The following is a 24,732-nucleotide window of genomic DNA, read 5'->3' as shown; positions in this document are numbered from 1 at the left end:
AAATAGTGCATGTGATAATAGCTATGTTTTAACACACAATTATTGATATATGCCAGGTACAAGAAAGGAACTGTGTAAAATACAATACACCACAAATAAACAAAGGGATAATCCATATTAAGACAAGTATTCATTATATGTAACCATCTTTACATAGTAAATTAAGGTTACCTATCGTACACAAGAACAGAATTGCTTGCACAAAATAAATACACTAATAAAACATTTCATCTAAAAAGATCACATCAATAGATTTGTGATGCTTTGAGGCAATGAAGAAGTGGACGAAGTTCTGATTGTTGCTTACTAATAAAAGTCAAGTGTGACCAAGTGTCACGTAAAAAGCTCTGTAACAGCCAATCAATTAGCAATAGCATTTGTAAGAATGCTCCCCGATATACAGACTGTGGGTTTTGATTAGTGATTCATTTACAGAAAATACTTTGAAAATTGCTGAACTGTCTTATTACAACCCCATTTCCAAAAAAGTTGGGACGCTGTGCAGAAAACAAAATGCAAATGATGTGCAAATCATTTAAACCCTATATTTAATTGAAAATAGTACAAAGACAACATATCAAATGTTGACACTGAGAAATTTTATTGTTTTTTGAAAATTATTTGCCCATTTTGAATTTGATGCCAACAATATGTTCCAAAAAAGTTGGGATGGGGGCAACAAAAGCCTGGTAAAGTTGTGTAATGCTTAAAAAAAAAAAACCTGGTGGTTAATTGGCAACAGGTCAATAACATGATTGGGTATAAAAGAGCATCTCAGAGAGGCGGAGTCTTTCAGAAGTAAAGATGAGGAGGGGTTCACCACTCTGTGAAAGACTGCACCATCAAATAGTACAACAATTCATTTCTCAACGCAAAATGGCAAAGAACTTTTGCTTTTCATCGTCTACGGTACATAATAACATTAAAAGATTTAGAGAATCTGGAGAAATCTCTGTATGTGATGGACAAGACCAAAAACCAGTATTTGCTGACCATGATCTTTGGGCCCTCAGGTGGCACTGCATTAAAAACAGACATGGTTCTGTAGTAGAAATCACTGCATGGGCTCAGGAACACTTAAATGCAAGTAAAATGCAAGTTAAAATTCTAAAACGCAAAGAGGAAATCATATATAAACAGGATCCAGAAATGCTGCCACCTTCTCTGGGCCCGAGCTCATTTAAAATGGACTGAGGTGAAGTGGAAAAGTGTCCTGTGGTCCGACGAATCAACATTTGAAATTCTTTTTGGAAATCATGGACACTGTGTCCTCTGGGATAAAGACCACTCAGCTTGTTATCACTGTACAGTTCAAAAGCCAGCATTCATGGTGGTGTAGGGGGGCATTAGTGCACATGACATGGGTGATGTGCACATCTGTGAAGGCACCATTAATGCTGAATGATATATACATGTTTTGGCAACATATGCTGCCATCCAGACGACGTCTTTTTTAGGGAAGGCCTTGATTATTTCAGCAAGACAACGTCAAACCACATTCTGCATGTATTACAGCAGCATTGCTCTGTATTAAGAGTCCGGGCGCTAAACTGGCCTCCCTGCAGTCCAGACCTGTCACCACTGAAAACATTTGGAGGGTTATGAAATGAAAAATATGACAAAGGAGACCCTGAACTGTTGAGCAGCTGAAATCCTGTATCAAACAAGAACAGGAAAACATTTCACTTGCAAAACTACAGCAGTGTCTCCTCAGATCCCAAACACTTACAGAGTGTTGTTAATAGAAGAGGTGGTGAAACACAGTGGTAAACAGGCCCCCGTCCCAACTTTTTTGGAACGTGTTGATGGCATCAAATTCAAAATGGGCATATATTTTTCAAAAAACAATAAAATTTCTCTGTTTCAACATTTGATATGTTGTCTTTGTAGTATTTTCCCTTAAAAATATGGTTTACATGATTTGCATATCATTGCATCCTATTTTTATTTACATTCTGCACAGCGTCTCAACTTTTTCGGAAATGGGGTTGTATTTAGAAAATGCTGTTAAATGTTGGTGCCACTGATTCTAATTTATACGTAAACATTTTCCAGGTGAAAATGTCCCCAAAATGTTTCCAATTGACACACCTAGTTTGTACTTCTAATGTATGTTACTATCACTACCATGTGATGTATAATTTGTCCTTATTGTGGCAGTCTATGTTTACAGGGATTACTAGGAGAAATAAAAAGCAAGTGCCTGCCTCTCGGTGCTACAATATGGTGCTCTCACAACTGTGAAGCCTTCTAACCAACATATACATCAAATATTGTTTGAATGAGTGTTGGAGAATCATCTAAGCCATACGGGCGACTTTTCCAGTTGAGAAAAAAAAACAAATATGCAAAACCGGAGATCTAAGGCTCAACATATACAGTGGGTTTCAACTTCTTCCACTCAATAATGCTGACTCCACGAAATATGAATCTACAGTTCTCTCAGGGAAATGTCTGTCAAACCACAGAGCAGCTTGTGGCAGAATATCAAGATGGAAACGGTCTCCATGCATGACAATGATCCTTCATCCTTTTATGAGTATAAGTTATATGTGTGCATCGTAAAGGTGAGAGTAAGGGTTCTGGGCCTCCACCCTGTCACAGGACTTCATTGTGTCCGGAGGAGAGGTCTCGGCGTGGCGTGGAGGCGCGGGAGGAGCCCTTATCCGTGCTCTCGGAGCTGGAGCTCAGATGCTGCTGTTCGGAGCCAGCGCTGGAGGTCACAGTGCAGGAGGAGGTGGAGGAGGAACGAGTCTTCTCCTTAAAGTCTGTGATGATGACAGTCACATTGCCCACTGTTATGGCTAACTGCTGAGCTGAGCTCCGGTCTACATTCTTCAGCTTAGGCCTGGAAGGCGAGAGGGGAGAGCAGAGGCGGCAAGATTACACACCTGAAACTGTATTACACCTTTAAGCATTACAATGACCTTTACTAAGTGTCTGAGGTTCTCAAACAACACGAAAAAACAGACTGCTTACCACTAAAACATGCAACGACCATCCACTTGGAAACACCTACCTCATACTTCCACTCCCTGGCCACTTTATGAGATACACCTACCTTCTAGCTCGACTATTAAGGTGTACAATTAGAGTGCAGAACAGCTGTTGTCATGGACAACCTGCTAGCCACCGTCTACCTTATTCATCATTGGTCAGTCTCTGACCACAAGACAGCTGCTAACCAGATGTTATTTGGGGGGTGGATCATTCCAAACCCAACACTGACACAGTAGTGGTACGGAAGTGTGTAATGCAAGTATGAGTGTATGTGGCCTGGTGGTGTTTTTACACACGTCCGTGTCACTGCTAGGTTGAAAGTGGTCCGCAAAAACAAAATACATCCAACCTAAAGTGGTTCTGTGGTAAAGGTCTGCATTACCACCTGGGACCCAACCATATCTCCCAGTGGGGGGATAATTTTCAGTGTCACGAACGGGAGCAGGTGGGAGCAGGACAACACAAACATGTAGAGAAGTCCTGCAGCAAGATTACGAAAAATTATTGCATTTTTCTAGAGATGACGGAGCTTCAGACAGTCAGGTGGCCACAGCTGTGGGAAGTGCTCCTCAGAGAGGCGAACACAATACAAGGTTTATTGCAAATACAATTAAGCTGACTAAAGGCAAGTCCGACATGTGGCAGTCGTTTTCAGTCATGACTAATGCAAACTAATCAGCCAGCTACAGGAAAGCGGGAAGAAATGTTTAGATTGTGGGCAGGAGCCGGACAAATGGTGCAAATTTTCTACGGGAAATCTTGCAGGAGCAGGTGAGAGTGGTCCCACGCAGATCTCTATTCTGTGGTCAGAAACTGACTAATGATGAAAGACTAGAGGATGGTAAATAGAAGTGGCAGCAGATGGGAGACAACTTCATACGGCCCGACACACAGGCTACGTTCACATTACCAGGCTGAAGTGGCACAAATCCAATTTTTTGCCCTAATGTGACTCAGATCTGATGTTTTCAGGGCTGGGTGGACACAAATCTGATCTTTTCGAATCTGACCTGAGCCACTTTTATATGTGGTCCTAGATCGGATAAGTATCTGATTTCATGGCCATGAGACCTTAATGTGACGCTCAGATCAGAATTCATGTGCTTTTTTCCACTGCGTTGCGCCATCATTCAGCGTTACCATGGCAGCAGCACCGAACAGAAGTTAAAACCTGTAAACGGTGGAAAAGCAGCTCATCTCACCTTTTTCTCCTTCGTCTCGCTCTAATAATGAAGCTGAGAGCTGATCAGAGTTACAGACTTGTAATTGAGCTCTAAAACACGAAATGTACTACTAATATTTCTGATGAAGGAAGAATTGCTAATAAACACAAACTAAGATGCACTTAAATGAGCGCATCTCTTATATGTAGTTAAAATTCACACACAAATATAGGACATTATTGAAAAACACAGGACTCGTATCGCTGCTGTCCGAAGAAATCTCGTATCTCAATTTTTGATTGGTGGTTTTTCAGTTTTTGACATAATTTGAAAACGCCTGTTAACATTTACATTGTGTGTAGATTTCATTAAGAACGGACCAATAGAAACAGTCTAAAATGACTTGGAAAAAAGTCTGGTTCCATTGACTCACATTAAAAGCAAAGTAGTTTTTTTCCTTCTCCTGTAAAGTTACCATTTTGGAGATACGAGGTTTTCTTCCGACAACAGCGATATTTTAGTTTACAACATTAGGTAAAGTAGAGAAGACCCCCAGCTAGTGGCTCCCAGATAATTTGAGTTTGAGACCCCCAGCCTACAGTCTCAAACTGTATACCAGCAAGCTTGATCTATGTAGGTGACAGTGTTTCTAATAAAGTGGCCAGTCGGTGCATAGCAATGTAGCTTCATTATCTCAAGGCTTGTCTTACTGCAGTAGCTCTGTTTTGGCAAGTATTGATTTGAGATTTCAGCATTTTCTAATAATCTGTGTAATAACATGTGGTGTTAAGATAGCAGTAATCAGAGACAACAGCAATAAAATATACACCGGTCAGGCATAACATTCTGACCACCTCCTTGTTTCTACGCTCATTGTCCATTTTATCAGCTCCACTTACTATATAGGTGCACTTTGTAGTTCTACAGTTACAGACTGTAGTCCATCTGTTTCTCTGATACTTTGTTAGCCCCCTTTTACCCTGTTCTTCAGTGGTCAGGACCCCCATGGACCCTCACAGAGCAGGTACTGTTTGGGTGGTGGGTCATTCTCAGCACTGCAGTAACACTGACGTGGTGGTGCTGTGTTAGTGTGTGTTGCGCTGGTACGAGTGGATCAGACACAGCAGTGCTACAGGAGTTTTTAAACACCTCAATGTCACTGCTGGACTGAGAATAGTCCACCAACCAAAAATATCCAGCCAACAGCGTCCAGCGTCGTCTCTGACTTTACATCTACAAGGTGGACTGACAAGGTAGGAGTGTCTAATAGAGTGGACAGTGAGTGGACACAGTGTTTAAAAACTCCAGCAGCACTGCTGTGTCTGATCCACTCAGACCAGCGCAACACACACTAACACACCACCACCACCACGTCAGTGTTACTGCAGTGCTGAGAATGACCCACCACCCAAATAGTACCTGCTCTGTGAGGGTCCATGGGGGTCCTGACCACTGAAGAACAGGGTAAAAGGGGGCTAACAAAGTATCAGAGAAACAGATGGACTACAGTCTGTAACTGTAGAACTACAAAGTGCACCTATATAGTAAGTGGAGCTGATAAAATGGACAATGAGTGTAGAAACGAGGAGGTGGTCATAAAGTTATGCCTGATCGGTGTCGTTTTACCGTGATTTTATAGTGATTATGCCATCGGAGATGGACTTACCTTGAAATGAGGGATCTGTTGCTCTTAGTGACTGACTTGCCAGACTTTGTGCTGTTTCTTTCGCTCGGAGGTCCTTTATGAGTGAGCTTGGGTCTGCGAATATTGAGAATAACTGAATTACTGCAAATATCATTGCATCTGCAAACATCAAAGGCCCCAAAGATAACGTATCTGGTAAATGCTGCACAATTGAAGGTAATCTTTGTGCACAAGTTCTGCTGCTGTGCAACAACACTTACTTCATCTTCTTAGCTGTAGGTTTCTTATTTGGCGCGAGACCTTTTTCTCTCTCTTTCTGTTTGTCCGCCATCGTCCTCTCCAGTTTGCCCTTCTTCAGTCCCTCTTTCTCGGCCCTCATCCTGTCGGCCGGCTGCATCCCAGCCCCCGCTGTTTGCGGATGATCCTTATCCATTTGCTGCCTTTGCGGCTGAAGCTTGTCCATCAGTTCTCTGTGTGGGTTCTCCCTCTGCGCTGCTTCGTGCTGCAGCAGCTCCTGGGTTAGGCCTGGTCTCTCAGGCCTCCTGTCCACATGGAGCTGCTGATGCTTATCCAGTCCAACGCGCTCCTGTCTCCTGTCTTTATGCACGTGTCCTCTGTCTGACTGGCTGCTCTCCAGGCCCAGTCTGTCCGGCTGGTCGGAGTCAGGGTGGACACTGCTCAGCCTGTCCGAGTCGGAGTTGTCCATATCGTAGTGATCGTCGTCAGGCAGGTCTCGGTCAGATCTGTCCCTCCTCTCTTTCTTGGCTGGGGGAAGAGTGGCGTACTGTTGAGCTACCTGCTGGGCCACAAGCTGAGAGTTTATCCGAGGTTTCCTGAAGAAGGAATAAAACGTGTTGAAGTAGGATTGGTTTAGTGGTAATTTAACTAGGGGGTAAATCTCTCAGCGCGCAACAGGGCTGGGCGATTAATCAAAAAGTATTCGAAACCGACATTCAAAACCTCTAACTGACGTAATCTTGCCCGTATCGGTTATTTAGGTTTTTGAAAAATTCTGTTAATCCTTTCCAAACTCTGTGTGTCCATGTACTGTCCCCTTAAAACCTTAAAACAGATCAGCTCCTAAACTGAGCCGCATGCGCAAAAGAACAACTGAATCAGATTGAGCTATTAGAATCCGACTAATAGCTCAATCGGAATAGTCTAGTCTGATTGAGGCCATTCGGAATACAATTTCTATCCGATTGATCGAGGTGGGTAATCCTGTAAATAATCAGTTAATTAGAAGAATAATATCAGTGTAAACGTCTGTATCTGATTACATTCCCTATCGGAAAGTTTAAGTCCGTTCTGATCATGTTCGTCACGTCATAGTGAAAGTTTATACCGTTCAACATGGCGGAGCAGAAACTGGTCTGCAGAGGAGACGAAGTTTATGCTCTGGTCTTTAAAAGACGGCGGTGGGACGGACGTCCAGCTTATGTGTCTCAGAACACGACGTCCTTCTCTCGGCCTTCTTTAATAAGGACATCTGAAGGACATTTTCCTGAGTCTGACATCATTTTAAAGCAGTTAAAAACACAAGCACTGCTCACTGCTGCTCATCTCACTCTGACTGGACTCACGCGATGCTGGTTGTCATGGTAACGCCTACACTAACGGTTCTCTACGCATGCAGGTCATTTTAGATCTGATTACTCGTAGTGAGCATGTAGATGAAGGTTTTCCATAAGATTGTTGAGTAGAGTGAGAATAAACACCTCAGTCTTAATCTGTAATCAGAATGTATTCAACTAGATTGCAAAAAAATCCTTGCATTAAAATACAGACACTGGCAGAGTAATGTAATATATATATATATATATATATATATATATATATATATATACACACGTATGTATGTATATATTATATATATACACATACACTTACAAATAAAAGCAAAGATGTTACATTTTTCAGTGCTGTTAAAACATAAAAACGGCTTTTCAATAAATTGTTAGTCAATGTTTCTGTAATAAAACGGAACAAATACCCGAATAGTTCTTCATTTCGGTATTCGAATACTGATCCTTCGAATGGTTGACTGAGTACTCAAGTACCTGAGCACATGCACAACACAGACGGTAGCTGCGTTCCAAAGCCTAGGCTGCATTTCTCGGCCACTACATCATAGCAGGCCATTCCAAAATGAAGGACCTTCGTATACAGCCTGGAAATGCAGCCTACGTTCCTACGTATGTCTTTGTTACCTTATAAAGTGTAAAATGACTAATTAAAGAATCCGTCCGTATGTTGTATTTTATTCAGAGGTATTTGTATGTATGTAGTCTATCGTACTACATGAGATCATCTCCTCCGTTACTGTGAAGAAATGAAAACGCAACAAACTCCATTTTCTCTCACCAGTTCCTCAGAGTCTCGCGCTGCTCTGGTGGCGTCACCACGCAGCCTCGTTAGGACTGGTCCATTTGTCTGACCAATAGGCTACTAAGGAGGAGTCTTCATAGGACAGTCCTACCGAGGACCTGCACTACCTCGGCTGCAGCCTCGGCTTTGGAACACAGCTAATAATAGCAATGCACCGACTTTTCAATCACCACATTCACTTTCAAGAACTGCTGTTTTTCAAGAAAACCAAAGTTTCTCAAACTCCCAAAAATGAGCACGTACTTTGTTGAATATTATTATTCCAAGCAGCCAATGCAGTTCTCACTGAAATGCCTCCCTTTCTGCTAAGTGCTTACGCTTCGGGAGCCAGCCTGCACCACTGAGTTTATACTGGCACCTGCCTCCCGCGCCGCAAACAGTCAGAAGTATTTTTGGTATTCAGACTTCATTTATATGGATGCTGTCAGACTCTGCTTCTCTGTGTAGAGCACTGTGACTACTTTCAGTCCAGGATTAGGAACGGCACATGGAACAGAAATGACAGCCAAGAATAACGGATTTGACAAAAAAAAGAAAGACATTTTCACTTTCAAGTGTCCCAGAGTGGAAACATTTCTGTCAGCCAACTCTCGTCTGAATTTCAGGAGGAAATTAACCAACACTTCGTGCTTGAAAAGTTTCATCATAATTGATACCTTAGTTCTTCTAGACCAGGGCCCGGCAACATGCCGCTCTTTTACTGCCCTGTTGTGGCTCCACAGCTGAATCAGATTTGTAGGTAAAAATAAAATAATCCTCCTTTACAGTAAAATAAAGCTCTGCTGATCGTTCAACACAGTTTAACAATAAATGGTCTTAAACTCTGGAGTTAATGTAGAACTGCTGATTCACCCTTTAACCCTGAAGATCAGCGCAGACTGCTGGTCACCATAGCAACACAGACAACAATCCCGCCTAGCTAGTAGCTAAAGAAACGGCAAAGAGAGAGATTTAAGATGAACATCGATAATTTGGAGACAAATCGACTTATTACAGTGTTTTCACATATAGTTCGTTTTAAAAGAACCGAACCGAGTTCTGTTTAAGTGAACCTGGAAGGGAACCAACCGCAAATGACCTCAGTTCTTTTTGTGTTCACAATGTAAGTGAACTCTAAAGAGGACTCAGTTTTCTTTCTGGTCCACTGAGATCTCAGACCACTTCTTGTTCAGACCACAGCTCCATTAGAACTCGGACCCCTTTCACAGCACTCACGGTGTGCAGAGCGCTCGCCAAGTGGGCCGCGTTCTCTGATAAATCCGACCTATCAGGTGACGAGAAGAACCGCCAGACCCGCCTGCTGCTCTCCTATTGGCCGCGCTGAAACGATTGGCCAAAGTCCATCGCGCAAAATTGGAAACACGGCCCTGCGGGTCTGCCGCGGTGGGCTCCGTGTTCGGCTGTGCTCCTCACTGAAGCTCCACCCGGCGAATTTTCATTCATTCAGCGTTCAGAGTGAAAGCAGCTGAGAATTGCGTTGCATGCCCAGCTCGAGCCTTTAACACGGTAAAATCACGCGAGCTCTCGCATCTGATCGCTTTAATAAGTCAGCGCTGCTGTCTGTCTCAGATCACGGACAGACTTTATCCTGAGTAGAACCTCATAATGATCCTTGGTCTGTTTACCTGCTAAAGTGAAGACTGTGGCTGTGTGTGCGGTGAGCATCGAGGTCTTCACCATAAAGCACAGCTAAAGCGGACTGGGGCCGTTTTGTTTTCACAATGCACAAATTAATCGAACCACAAAACGAACTACAAACGAACCGAACTGAGACCACCTCGGGGCCGTTTAGGGGGGTCTGAGTTCGTTTGGCGTGTTCACATATGCAAAAGAAACCATGACTCAGCGGTCTGGGTCCACTTCAGATGCTGAAACGGCCCAAGTGTGAAAACGCCCTTAGTGTTTGTAATCACTCCAGCTGGTTTCCTGACACGTTTAATCCGCAGTGAGAAACTGACAAACACTAAAAACTCACAAAGCTAAAGACAGCTTCTCGTTTCAATTTTTCCGTTCCACCTTAAATGGTGCAGCAGTTCTATTCTGCCACCTCAGGCACCATTTAAGGTGGAATGGGAAAATTCAAACAAAAAGATGGCGAACAACTTCAGTCTTAAAAAAATTAATCAAATGTTGAGAGACATTTTACAAGAAACTATTCAACTTTTGTGGAAAAGTTTCCTGTCAGAGATGCGAGAAAAGTGGCTACAGCTCAGCTAAAGCTTAAAGCAGAGCAAAGTGGCTCCCAAGGTGGTTTGATTTTTGCTGAAAGGACAAAATGGCCCTTCTTAACATTTGGGTTGCGACCCCGGTTCTAGTAGAAGGTTCAGCAGCACGACAAAGCAGGAAGATTTCTAAACACATGGATATTAATACAATACGTCAACCTTAAATGGCTTAATTAGAAAGGATGAATTATCCATTATTGGCTTATTCTTCTAGACCAGAGAAGACCATTAAAATTCAGTAAGGTCCAGTTAGAGAAAATATCCTCAAACAAAGGTCCGAAACATCACAATGTCTAACTTGCATCATGACTCAGTCATGTTTGGCTGAGAACACTAAAACCCTCCGGTTTAGCACCACAGTATCTTCATCCCTTTGATATGCTCTTCTGAACAGCCAAGCAATTAGGAAAATGCCTGCTTTAAAACAGCAATGTTGCAAATGTATTATGATAAACAATGTATGTGTCCGGCCGTTTCAGAGGCACCAACAAAAGCTATTTAAACCAAGACAGCTCAGCAGGGGAGCTGCTGCTACAGCCTAGCAATTAAAGCCAGGAATTACAAAGACAACAGAAATCTACACACAGTAATGGAAATGGAAATCAATCATTGAAACGTTACTTGTGGAGTCCCACAAGGTTTAGTTTTAGGGCTACCATTTTTCTCTTTTAGGGATGTAAATTTTCACAGCTATGCTGACGACACACAATTATACATTTCCATTCCTTCTGATAACTAAAGTTCACTAAAGTTCGGCCTTTTCTATCTCAGAGCGACGCAGAGAAACTTGTCCATGCATTTGTTACAAGAAGTGTTGATCACTGTAATGCTGTTTTTACCGGAGAAGACAATTCATCCTCTACGACTCAAATCTGCAAACAGAATCAGCAAAGACCCTAACAAAAACAAACCAGAGAGCTCATATCACTCCTGTTTTGAAGGAAGTGCACTGGCAACCTGTCCATGACCAGCTGTCACTGTGCCATAAGATGTCTTGAGACCTTAAGTGTATGAATGAAGACAAAGTCTTTGTCTTGAGACATGAAAGTTAACGTCTGAAGACAAGTAATTATTCTGTGTGCCTTAAAAGTGAGGTATGACTAAGACATTAGTTTGTGTTCAGAGATTTTGTGTTTAAAGACGGTTCACTTGAGAACAAAGAGTGGTCCTTTATCAAAAGTCCCATGGTGGAAGTGTGGTGTACTACAATGGTAAATTATTGCAGACGTGTTTACAGTAGGGAAAAAAAATAAACCATGTGTGACTGTCACATGTAAATACTTTATAATTGCAATTGTTATTGACCCAAAAAAATACCAAAAATATTCCCCAAAATTTTAGGTTTCTAAGGGTTAAACAAGGACAGCTCAGCAGGGGAGCTGATGCTACCACCTAGCAATTAAAGCTAGGAATTACAAACACCATTGAAATCTTTCATTTAAATGCTTATTTTTCCATTTTTCATTTATTTCATTTTCACTCCGGGCATTCAAGTTATGCAGAGGCTGTTTGGGTAAATATTTCCGTCTATTAAACTCAAACATATTCTGAATTTGCACCTTGTCATGTGGTTCTGATTACATTATTGACGTTCTCAATAATGGTGAAACTAATAGACACCGAAATTTTAAGCCACTTACCAATTTCGAATTTTCCTAAATATTTAGATATAATCTAAAAATGTCTAACACATCTAAACAAAACTCAAACTCACAGAAGATTATGAACTCCTTATGGACTCAATATCAACAGTAACACTTGCTGGGCTGATGCAAAAATTGTGAGAGCAACAGTGATACGATATTATTATGATATTATATGAGTGAAAACATCTACAGACTCCAATAGAGATTAAATAAAATGCAGACATTTTAGTGTCACAGCCCAGCACCTATAAAAACACCAAATATCAGCTTGAGAATCAGTAAAATCTGAACGTCTCTGAAGCAAATCATTTAGTAGCAAACATCTACGAACCCTGATATGGTTCCGATATCATTGTGCATCCATACAGTCCAACAGCTGTATCTAAACGGTGCTTTACTGACTAATACGACTGTCAGGTGTGAAATAAATTGTCAAATATGATATTTTTCACACGTCTTAAACTCGAACAGTGTAAACTCACCACCTAATTTTACAAACCTGGGAGCTTCACAGAATTCCTAGTGGTTTTGTTTGTTTTTGTTACAGATGTGAATCAGAAATCATGACGCATTTTCCTTCCACGTCATGATGTTTTTCTGAGTGAAAGCAGTATCAGTCGGGGTGACTGGGCTAGAGGAGCATTGTTGCTCGATGAGAGGTTGGGGTGACGGGAAGGGGAGATGAAAAATATTACTGGTTAATATGTTTCCCACCTCCTGGTGCAGAGTGATCAAAAATCAGAAGACGTTTTCTCGATTAGGGCAAAATTAATTAGAACCTCAATTAAAGACAAGAATTTTGACTTTTGAATAATATGACATTATAAAATTACGCTTAATACACTGTAAAACCCGACGAGTTAAGTCAATTTGATTATTACCTCAAATGTTTTAAGTTCAATAACTCATTTACACTTAAGTAAATTGAGTCAGTTGTACTAACTATCTGTTCTGTTGATATTAAAATGATTAAGTATTGGGGACTTATGTTTAAGCTGTTCCAATTCAATATGCCAATAATACCATTAGGCCGTAATTTTGACAAATTCATACTGTAAGGCAAAGACATGCTCATAGATATTGGTTACAATGTCTTGTCCATCTTATTGTCACTACAGACCTCGCCAAACACTGACAAGTCAGTACAGAGTACAGATGTAGGCCCAGTAACACCGACATGTTGTGCTGGTGCGAGTGGATCAGACACAGCAGTGCTGCTGGAGTTTTTAAACACTGTGTCCACTCACTGTCCACTCTATTAGACAGTCCTACCTCGTCAGTCCACCCCGTAGATGTACAGTCAGAGACGATAGCTCATCTGCTGCTGCACAGTTTGTGTTGGTCATCCTCTAGTCCTTCATCAGTGGTCACAGGATGCTGCCCACAGGATGTCGTTGGCTAGATATTTTTGTTTGGTGGACTATTCTCAGTCCAGCAGTGACACTGAGGTGTTTAAAAACTCCAGCAGCACTGCTGTGTCCGATCCACTCAGACCAGCGCAACACACACTAACACAGCACCACCATGTCAGTGTTACTGCAGTGCTGAGAATGATCCACCACCCAAATAGTACCTGCTCTGTGAGGGTCCATGGGGGTCCTGACCACTGAAGAACAGGGTAAAAGGGGGCTAACAAAGTATCAGAGAAACAGATGGACTACAGTCTGTAACTGTAGAACTACAAAGTGCACCTATATAGTAAGTGGAGCTGATAAAATGGACAATGAGCCTAGAAACAAGGAGGTGGTCATGATGTCATGCCTAATCGGTGTATTGGTGCTTTTTCAGCATGATTTTCATATAGATAAACTGCAGGACCTCAATATCAGCCAATGTTATCAGCCAAACAATATCAGCTGGACTCTAATTATGACTTTCATAAAAGATCTAGCTTTAGGGATTTGGAGAGAGAGTGTAATATGCAAGACCTGCATTGCAAATAGGGCCACAGATGAATTAGAGACACAACACTGTACGCCTGCCCAGGTACCCAAGTGCAATATGGTGAGTGATGCACTGTAAACACAGAAGGCCGTGAGACGATCACGGTACAGGTGATCCCTCTAGTCTGTAACGTTGGCCATGACATGTTCATCTCACAAGCACAGCCTCATCCAACAACTAGTCTTGCAGACAGCAGCCTGACAGCCTCACTCAATCTCTACCCCACTTCTTTATACGCAAGTGCTACACTAAGACACGGCTGAAGATTGAGAGGGATTCCAGGGTAACCCATAATTCATGTCGGACAGGCAATGAGATTCACTTACCGCATTAACTCAGGCTGGATAATACTGACGAAATTCAATAACATGATGTTTTCAAAATATCACGGCGTCAAGGAAACAAATAATACTTAGGTTGGTATTATGAAAGTTAACACTAACCTACTACTTATTTAACCTGTATGGAGTTTAAACTGTTCCTTTAAAACAATATGAAGCACTTGGCGAATGGCATACATCACAGTTGCCAGTCAAGTCCATGAAATAGAATTGCAACATCACTATTTAATGGACACTGTATCACAAATATAGGGAGGGTGTTCTTTGGCGAGATGCGAAGCGGAGTAAAACCCCCTTCCTCGTGATAAAATCGCAGTAACTCACGGCCTCAAGTGGCTTTTTGCTTTTATAAAACGGTGACCAACATAAAATATTACAATACACAATGTTTTAGATAATTATTAAAGTTATTATTAATAATAATCGACATAAACAAGTATTCCGCCAAGAAATGTAGTTCCTTTAGAGTACGATATCGTTGCTATGCAACCACTGACCGTTTTTTTTTTGTTTTTTTTTTACTTTTTGTCGTATAACAGTGAACATATGATAACACAGCACTGTTTAATGCAAATATTTTCAGTTTTAAGTTCTTTCTGGTCACCAAATCACCACCGCGAGTCTCCTGCCAGTCTGACGACGCCACTTTTCTCACACTGGGGCTGAATCTCAAACGGCTCCCTGCTCCCTACATAGTGCACTACGAAGCCCAACAGAGCAAAATATCGCTAAAAATTGTCATTTGAGATTCATCCACATTCAGACTCGACAGGTAGTCACTGTTTGACAGCAGAAGCTAGAATTTCTAAGCTTAAGGTGACACAGCTCACTATTTATCTAGGAAGTACGGAGCCGTTTGGGATTCAGTTTTGGTTTGATGCCACTTCTGACTGAAACACGGACATTTAAAGCGTGTAACACATTCAGGTGACATTATTTAGACTTTTATACTGCCGTTTTTCAGTGAATCATATCGTGAGTGCTTTAATTCAAGCCTGTGATATTAATGATGGAGTTGTTTAGGCTGTTGGCTCTTTTAGCCTGTTAGCTAGCTGACCAGCCTGGTTCTAGATAAGAAAATAAGTTTTCAGCTTCTCAGTTTAAACAAAAATGGGTTCTTACTTCATCAGTACACTCGGTGCTCCGTATGATCAGCATTAGATTAAGATTAATCCATTATCAGCAGAAGGGTTTTTCATGCTGTGGCGCAGTGATACAGAGCTCAGTCGCTGTGAGGCGGTCAGAGCCGTGGTATATCGAACCTGGCTTCGAACCGGAACTCTCCGTTTTATAATGTTTATTATCTGTCATAGTGACATCACTACAACACTGCCAAAACTAAAATGTAATATTAGTACAGACGATATGCCGCCCTGCACCAGCATTCATTTCAAAAGCAATCTAGAGGCTGTAGGAAATGCTTTGCTTTGCACTGACTATAATGAAAGCACACACACACATATACCATAGATGTATGCGTGTTCTGGGACGAGAGGAGAGCGTTACGCCGTTTCCATTGTGCCGTTCTTTTTTCATTATTTGTAGAACACTGCCACAGCTTCCTACACATTCTAACAAAGTGACTGAGCATCCACTGAGAAAAAGGGCGTCTGCAAGCCCACGTCCTGTTTCTCGCAACGGTCAAAATGATTTGGATGCATCTAAAAGCACACACCACTGTACTGCACTGTATACAACAGTTAGTTCCGGCCACGTAAGCTGATTGGCCGAGAAGCGTTCTAACTGTGCTGTTATTTCACCATAACATCACATTTTTTCACAAACACTATCACTCCGCTTAGCAACGACTCTGACAGCTGTAGGAGACGCTCAAGACATTTGAACGTTTTTACTTCTTACTTTGCCACAAACAGAAAATGGACACTTTCAAGATCACATTTGACCGACAGCCGATTTGGTCAGACATGGCTGAACTACTGAAGTAGGTTAAAGATTTTTAAAATGTTATTATAGCACATTTTGATAAAATGTTTGACGTTTTCTTCATGCATTTTCTAATTTGTATTTTTCTTTATTTTATGAGTGTAAAATTTTTCATCAGTAAAGATTTTGAGAGCACAGTAAAAGGAACTAAACCTGTTTTTTTGACACAAAACCAAAGACAGGAATTATATAAGTCATATAATGAACAAGAAGTGAGGTAACTGCCCTGAGCAAGAACAGAAATAGAAGAAAACAAGCAGACAAGGAAAAAACTGAGTGTGAAACAAGCTTAACGTGTTGGTCCGTGTAAAGAGCTGGAGAACAAACTGCCGGCTGTGCAGCGAGTGGGCGGAGCTCGTTACTCTGACGTAGCAACAAGCTGCTCGTTAAGGAACTATAATTTGGTGAAGGAACTGCGAACATTAAAACATATTAAACGCCGCGTTCACGGCCCAGTTTATTAATTTATTACTTTACTTATTTAACTGTTGTATAAAAGCAATAGAACACTGGAGGTCATGTGTTATCACCAATAACGTCACTGTGATGATCTACGGCGACCAAATCACAGCCGTGACGTTATTTCGTGATAACACACTCCCTCTCGTGATCTACTGCTGAAGTACGTAACATATGAATGCACATCTAGTGGTGCAAAAAATAGTATTTTAGACATTCTATTCAGTATGGAGGTGTTTGGTTTTGGACGTAGCCCTTGTCTAGTGGCTTGAGCATCATTTCCCTGCAGGTACAGCCTACTTCCTCGCTGTAGTTATGGAGTTAAATCAGTGTCACCAGAACCTGAATTCCTGATTCTTTTTCAGGTTTCCAACTGTATGTCGCTTATTTTCCTTCTCTTTCTATAAGCTCAGATCAGATACTAGTATCTGTTGTTTTACTGGTTGAGAGAGATATAAGCTGATGCTTGATTTCTTATAATAAAGGGTGATTCAAAAAGATTCATCTGATTTCAAAGCGTGTATTTTTACAACCGTGAGGCGCCGAGGAACCAATCACAATCCAATTGAAAGAGGGGGTCATAGAGTTTCTGCCTGTCAGTGGAAGATGGCTCCCTTCAGTCTGAGAGGAGATGAGACCCCTGAGCAGAAAGCGTTCTGCGTTCTCCACTTCAATAAGAGTGAATCCGTCATAACTGTGCAGTGTGATTTTCGTGGGCAGTGAAGCTCCAACAGCTCAGAGCGTTCGGCGTTGGTTCCACAACACTGGATGATCTCCGAAATCGCACTGAAAGAGCCGTGAGTGCAGCGACACCCGACACGCTCAATCCAGTATGGGATGAGTTTGACTATGGTGTTGATGTTGTCTGTACAGCTGGAGGAGGTTCATACTGAGACCTTGTACAATTACATAATAAACTTTATGCTCATTTAAACCATTTACAGTTCACTGCATTGATCTGTAATGATTTACAAGTGAAATAGATCATTTTGAAATCAGAATCTTTTTGAATCACCCTGTATAATAAGTGATTCTACATCGTGAATTCAGGTTCAGCATCACAATCCAGGTTCAGGTGACACTGACTGAAGTCCATATGTGGTCCTTTTGTTTCCAGCCCAGATGTCTGTCTGTCTGCTCTCAGCTGGACCTTTCTGACTTGTGCACAAGCACGTGACCCGAGGAGGCCACTGATCAGAAGGCAAGGAGATAAATAAATCAACAAGTCAGATTCTGGAGCTCACGGGTCGCTGCTAACTCGAGGAAACTTTACCTGGTAGATGTGCCTTTGCGCACATCACATATGCTGCATTTGAAAGCCTCCGCGCTGTTTTTGAACGTGCAGACGCTACAGTCCCACAGTCCGTCGTCTGCAGAGGGCTTGCCTTGTCTTTTTGGCCTGTTGGAGAGGATTACAAGAGAATTTCCATCATGAGCCGTGGCAAAAAAAAGCAAGCAGACCCCACACCCGCACCTCCCCTCCTCATCAGTGTAACAGACGGACCGGTTCACCACATAGAAAAGTACCGTAACCTTAGCGTCAATTAAAGCACAACTTACGACGTCGAATCCTACAACTGTACCGACGCTAACTGCATTATAGTGTCTAGACATCCCGAATACGAGCACCGAACGAGCGCAAAGCACAAAGGAGAAGGAGAGACGAGGCGTATCCTGAAATTCCTTTGTCTAAAAGTGGGCAGCTACTGGGAATAAGGCAAGGCTGTGGGTCCGCCATGGCTGCGCTTTTATTTTTCCCTATTTTCACAAGAACGGGAGAAGCCGCGGAGCCTGAGAGCCGTCGACGAGGTTCGCCTTCCCGCTACACGGGTTCGGAAAAAGCCGTTGGAGTGAAGTACCTGGATGGGCTTTTCTTGTCGCCCATGCTGGGAAGCGGCACGGAGCTGCAGAGCGGGTTCACACTGCGGGGTCCACACACACACATACACACACATTCATACACGCATACGTGCATACACACACACACACGCTCACATACACACACTGCTGCAGAGCTGCTGCTGCCGCCCACCCACGCAGCGAGAGGTCACGTGAGCCAATCAGGGCCTGCCGCGCTGAGAAAAGAGCCAACGGTTTTCGAATCGGTGAGTCAGCGATGCAAAGTTCGATTCCGTTCACTGAACCGATTCTTTTGAACTGCCCTTTTCAAAGAATCCGACTCGGCGAGAATGAAGGATTCAGCCGGACGTCCTGCTTATTACCCACGTTTCTGATTAAAGGGCCCATTTCAGAGAGAGCCCTACGGAGCCCCGCTGGCGACATCGTGTATAAATAAAAATATTGCGTGGCCACGACTTAGTAACATGTGGGAACGAGATCCTAATGCGTGGCCACGACTCAGTAAGTTGTGATCTCGTTCCCACGCTTTACTAAGTCGTGGCCATGCATTAGGATCTCGTTCCCACGCTTTACTAAGGCGTGGCCACGCATTATTTTTAATTATACAGGATGTCACCAGCAGGGCTCCGTAAGAGCCCATGCTTCCTGACCTATTTTGAAACGTAAGCGTTTGATATAATATATAAATATTTTGTTTATGGAATAAACACCCCTATGACAGTATAAGCACAGTTTGCATTTGTTTCAGTGATTAAGAAAATAAAATTTTGTTCACCAACAGCAAAAATTAAACCTTCTATTATTGAAAACTTCAATTATGCAAAATTCAACAATTCAATAATCAGAAATTCTACTGTCTGGAATTCCCAAGGCTGGCTTTACGCAATGAAAGCTACATGCAACTGTAGTTGCTTGAAACTCACATTAAACTAAATTTCACTTGAGTTGGATAACGTATAAAACAGCCAACAGCTGCATCTCAGCTTTGTGGAACAAGTTTAATGAAACCAATCAAAATGCTGATTGTGACCATATCAAACAACCTTTCAAACATTTGATTTCTCCAGATCAACAGACAAGAACATTAAAACAGAAGATTGTTTATTTTGAAAAGGAGACTGTTAATCAATTGTGTTGCATGCAACTTTGTTTTTACATTACGTTTGTGTCACTGTCAAGTTGCATGCAACTAGTTGCGTGAGAGTTTCACCATGCAAAGCCAGCCTAAGGTCCCATTTTGACATGATTTTGTGCATTAATAAACTAACCAATTTATTATTTTTTAAGACAGCTATTTAATCATGACCATAATTTCGTCCAGTGTATTATTTAGTTGTTTGATTTTATGCACTGCACTCCATGGTTTGCATACTGTAGTTTGACTTCAGACGTTTAGACCTGAGGGTGACTTGTGAATACGGCTCTATTTGAAAAGTAAAGAAAAAAAAGAAAAGAATTTACTGAACACAAATCTATAAAAGACTGCATATGAAAGCAGCTAACAAGTCGTGAACTGATAGCATGTCACGGTGATTTGTTCTCTCCTATGTAGGCCTAACAGGAAAATCCCCAGGCTCAGTCTCAGCACAGGGAGAAGCACTTATCAAAGACACAATTCTCTCCAAGCGGACAAGGACAACCAGAGCTAATGTCTTATCTTGCGGCTCCCGAAGCCCATTGCTCGGGGCTTCTGTTAGGAGACTATCAGAGTCTAATGAACCAAGACAGCCCATGGGATCAGCCTGAGAGATGTACTCACCCAGAAGAAAACGGCAGAGACACAGTGTGGGGAATACTACAGTAGAAGTATGAAGATAAGGAGGCCTGCATAGAGTCATGTAATCTTCAGTGCCACAGTGTAAATATTAAAGAAATTGTCAATTAGGAAATCACAATGCATTTTTCTACCATACTGTGACGCACACCGATCAGGCATAACATTCTGACCACCTCCTTGTTTCTGCGCTCATTGTCCATTTTATCAGCTCCACTTACTATATAGGTGCACTTTGTAGTTCTACAGTTACAGACTGTAGTCCATCTGTTTCTCTGATACTTTGTTAGCCCCCTTTTACCCTGTTCTTCAGTGGTCAGGACCCCCATGGACCCTCACAGAGCAGGTACTATTTGGGTGGTGGGTCATTCTCAGCACGGCAGTAACACTGACGTGGTGGTGGTGTGTTAGTGTGTGTTGCGCAGAAAGTGTATCATACAGTGTGCAACATATGGGCATTGTTTGCACGCTGCATACGATGAATGCAGGCTGATTTGCATGCAAACAAATAATCAGCAAAACGCTTGGAGCTTCTCCAGGAGACCAGTAACTAACATAAGGCTCTACAACCAGTCTCCTTACTGCAGACACAGTACTGATCTCCTCCTGTCTGAACTGCGCAGAATCACAATACATCACTATATATAGACTGTTGTTAACACACACTGTGCAATATATCATAATCTGCTACTGTAATGACTCTCACTGCGCACTTTAGACTGTAAATACTGCAGCTACTCCTAGTTATGCTTATACTCGTTGTGTATTTTAACTACCACATAGCATTTTGTGAAATACCTGCTCAAACGTAAACACAACAAATCTGTCTTATTTGCTTGTGTAAATGTGCTAATAGATATGCGTCTATTCCTATTCTCTCATATTCTGCTTTAATTTATGTCTATTCAAATTTCTGCATAATAATTGTATGTTTATGTGCAATTATATGTCTTGCTACTGTAATGCTGCAATTGTCTTCAGGATCAATACAGTTCTGTCTATCTATCTATCTATCTGTCTGTCTATCTATCTATGTATCTATCTAGTCAACTACTTTGGAACACGGTATTTAAATATAGTTAATGCATTTCACTGAAACACTTCATTTGATATGACTGTAGATCTGAATACTTGCATTTTTTGCACACTTTACTTCACTTTAACAATGTTGGCTGCCAGAATTACTGTATCAACCAAATACTGTATACTGTATATTGCTGTTCTGGTTGCTACCTCAGTGACCGCTATGCTCATATATACTAGTCTATCTGCTAATCTGCTAATATATCATAGTGTGTTCCATCCTCTCAGGAAATTTCAAATGCACTTCTTCAAAACTTGCATTTCTGAATGTTATTACTTACATTTCTGTATTCTAATGTTTCCAGGAGAGCTTTAGTGCCCAGAGTGCCACATTAAGCTTCACTATATAAAAGAACAACTACTTTATAAGTAATTTATAAGTAATAGGCCATTTCATATCATGAAAAAAAGCAGTTCTATGATTTGTACAGACAGATATTTAAATTCCTTAACCAAAAAACTAATGATTAACCTTCATTATCAATTATATATCTAGAGTTGTTTGCCATGATGTGTATATAAAAGCCAGTTACAGGCAACCCTGACTGTTATACGCCTTAAGTTGGTTTACACAATCAACACCATCAAATATGTTGTGTAACTCACTCATATATATATATTAAGTTGTGGCCACGACTTATTAAAGCGTGGAAACAAGTTTCTCTTTACTAATTCAAGGCCACGACTTAATCATCTCATTCCCACGCCTCACAAAGTCGTGGCCATGCATTAGGATCTCATTCCCACACTTTACTACGTCGTGGCCACGCTTTAGGATCTCGTTCCCACGTGTTAAAAAGGCATGGCCACGCATTAGGATCTCGTTCCCACGCTTTACTAAGTTGTGGCTAGAGGTGGGTAATCCAGGTCTAAAAATGAAAAACCCTCCCCAGGATTTTGTTCCAACTGCCTGAGCACCTTTGCTGCTAGTTTGAGCAAATTAGCATGGAGCCCTGATGATGACATCCTGTATGAATAAAAATAATGCGTGGCCACTTACTATGGCGTGGGAATGAGATGAATAAGTCATGGCCACGACTTAGTAAAGAGTGGGAATGAGATCCTAATGAGTGGCCACGACGTAGTAAGCTGTGATCTCGTTCCCACGCCTTACTAAGTCATGGCCACGACTTAATCATCTCATTCCCACGCCTTACTAAGTCATGGCCACGACTTAATCATCTCATTCCCACGCCTTACTAAGTCATGGCCACGCATTATTTTTATTTGTGCAGGATGTCATCATCGGGGCTCCGTAAATTAGAGATTCAAGCAGTTGGAACAAAATCCCAGGGAGGGTTTTTACTTTTTGGACCTGGATTACCCACCTCTAGTCGCGGCCACGACTTAATCATCTCATTCCCACGCCTTACTAAGTTGGGGCCACACATTATTTTTATTTATACAGGATGTCACCAGCGGGGCTCCGTACTTACGTGCTTATTTAGGTGAATTTTAATGCAGTAAATCACTGTTTTCTATACTCCGTTTTAAGCAGGATTATATCCTCACATCCGAAGTATAATTTAACACAAAAAATAAGTTGCTACAGTTTAGATAAGCAGTATCTTACGGAGCCCCTAAGGGGCCGTGGTTAAAAAAAAAGAGTTAATGACATTGCATTCCCTCGCAAATGTTTTGCATTACGATGCAACGGTTTGCATTCACTTGCAAAAGCTGTGCTTTGCTTAAGCTCAGACACGAAGCAGCTCATTGAATTTTATGTTGATCTTGGATTTAAATATAAAGACATGGTGTCGCTTCTCTAAATCAAACATGATTCTGCTGTTAGTGACTCAAACTGAGACTGAGATTGAGTTTCCTCGGACAGTAAAAGCTACATTTACAGAGGCTGCAGAGAACAATAGCTGAATAAACTCCGCACAGACTGGCCAAACTGGGAAAACGTTAAATATGCTAAAAACAAAGCTCTAATGTAGGCAGTGTCGTTGGGCACCTCTGGTCCTACTCTTGCTTGCTGTCTGACACGCATATATTGTGCGAGGAAACGTAAAACCCACGGAGCCCCGCTGGTGACATCCTATATAAATAATGCATGGCCACGCCTTATTAACGCGTGGGAATGAGATGATTAAGTCGTGGCCATGACTTAGTACGGCGTGGGAACGAGATCACGGCTTATCAAATCGTGGCCACGCATTAGGATCTCGTTCCCACGCGTTACTAAAAATAAATATTCTTATTTATACAGGATGGATGTCACCAGCAGGGCTCCAAAACACAGCGCCCTGATGATGACATCCTGTATAAATAAAAATAATAAAAAACGACTCAGTAAGGCGTGGGAATGAGATGATTAAGTTGTGGCCACGACTTAGTAAGGCGTGATTACGACTTAGTAAGCCGTGATCTCGTTCCCACGCCTTACTAAGTCGTGGCCACACATTAGGATCTCGTTCCCACGCGTTAATAAGGCATAGCCACGCATTATTTTTATTTATACAGGATGTCACCAGCGGGGCTCCATACTGTATAAATAAAAATAATAAATAATGACTCAGTAAGGTGTGGGAATGAGATGATTAAGTCACGGCCATGACTTAGTAAGGCGTGGGGCGCTTTACTAAGTCGTGGCCACAAATTATTCTTATTTATACAGGATGTCACCAGCGGAGCTCCAAAACACGGCGCCCTGATGATGACATCCTGTATAAATAAAAATAATAAATAACGACTTAGTAAGGCGTGGCCACGCATTAGGATCTTGTTCCCACGTGTTAATAAGTCGTGGCCACGCATTATTTTTATTTATACAGGATGTCACCAGCGGGGCTCCGTATTGTATAAATAAAAATAATAAATAACAACTCAGTAAGGCGTGGGAATGAGATGAGTAAGTCGTGGCCATGACTTAGTAAGGCGTGGGACGCTTTACTAAGTCGTGGCCACAAATTATTCTTATTTATACAGGATGTCACCAGCAGGGCTCCGTACTGTATAAATAAAAATAATAAATAACGACTTAGTAAGGCGTGGGAATGAGATGATTAAGTCGTGGCCACGACTTAGTAAGCCGTGATCTCGTTCCCACGCCTTACTAAGTCGTGGCCACGCATTATTTTTATTTATACAGGATGTCACCAGCGGGGCTCGGTGTTTTACGTGCTTAACTAGGGTGAATTTTAATGCAGTACATCACTGTTTCTATAGTCCGTTTTAGGCAGGATTATATCCTCACATCCGAAGCGTAATTTAACACCAAATAAGAGTCGCCACCGCTCAGGCCAGCTGTGTCCGCT

General features: G+C 41.8%; 1 protein-coding gene across 1 annotated transcript; it reads right to left on the bottom strand.

Moving 5' to 3' along the window:
• Window positions 1–1,899: 1,899 nt before the first annotated feature.
• rybpa (RING1 and YY1 binding protein a) lies at window positions 1,900–18,744 on the bottom strand. Its single transcript, XM_036592162.1, has 5 exons — window positions 18,615–18,744; window positions 18,029–18,154; window positions 6,069–6,641; window positions 5,830–5,922; window positions 1,900–2,848 (listed from the first exon to the last, which is right to left on the bottom strand). Exons 1-5 carry the CDS (start codon window positions 18,728–18,730, stop codon window positions 2,599–2,601), a joined length of 1,158 nt encoding a protein of 385 aa, XP_036448055.1. The 5' UTR covers window positions 18,731–18,744; the 3' UTR covers window positions 1,900–2,598.
• Window positions 18,745–24,732: the final 5,988 nt, after the last annotated feature.

Source organism: Colossoma macropomum, unplaced genomic scaffold (assembly GCF_904425465.1).
Source record: "Colossoma macropomum unplaced genomic scaffold, Colossoma_macropomum, whole genome shotgun sequence".
NCBI classification, from domain to species: Eukaryota; Metazoa; Chordata; class Actinopteri; order Characiformes; family Serrasalmidae; genus Colossoma; species Colossoma macropomum.
The sequence above is the reverse complement of the archived record's forward strand: the minus strand, read 5'-3'. Positions and strand labels throughout refer to the sequence as shown.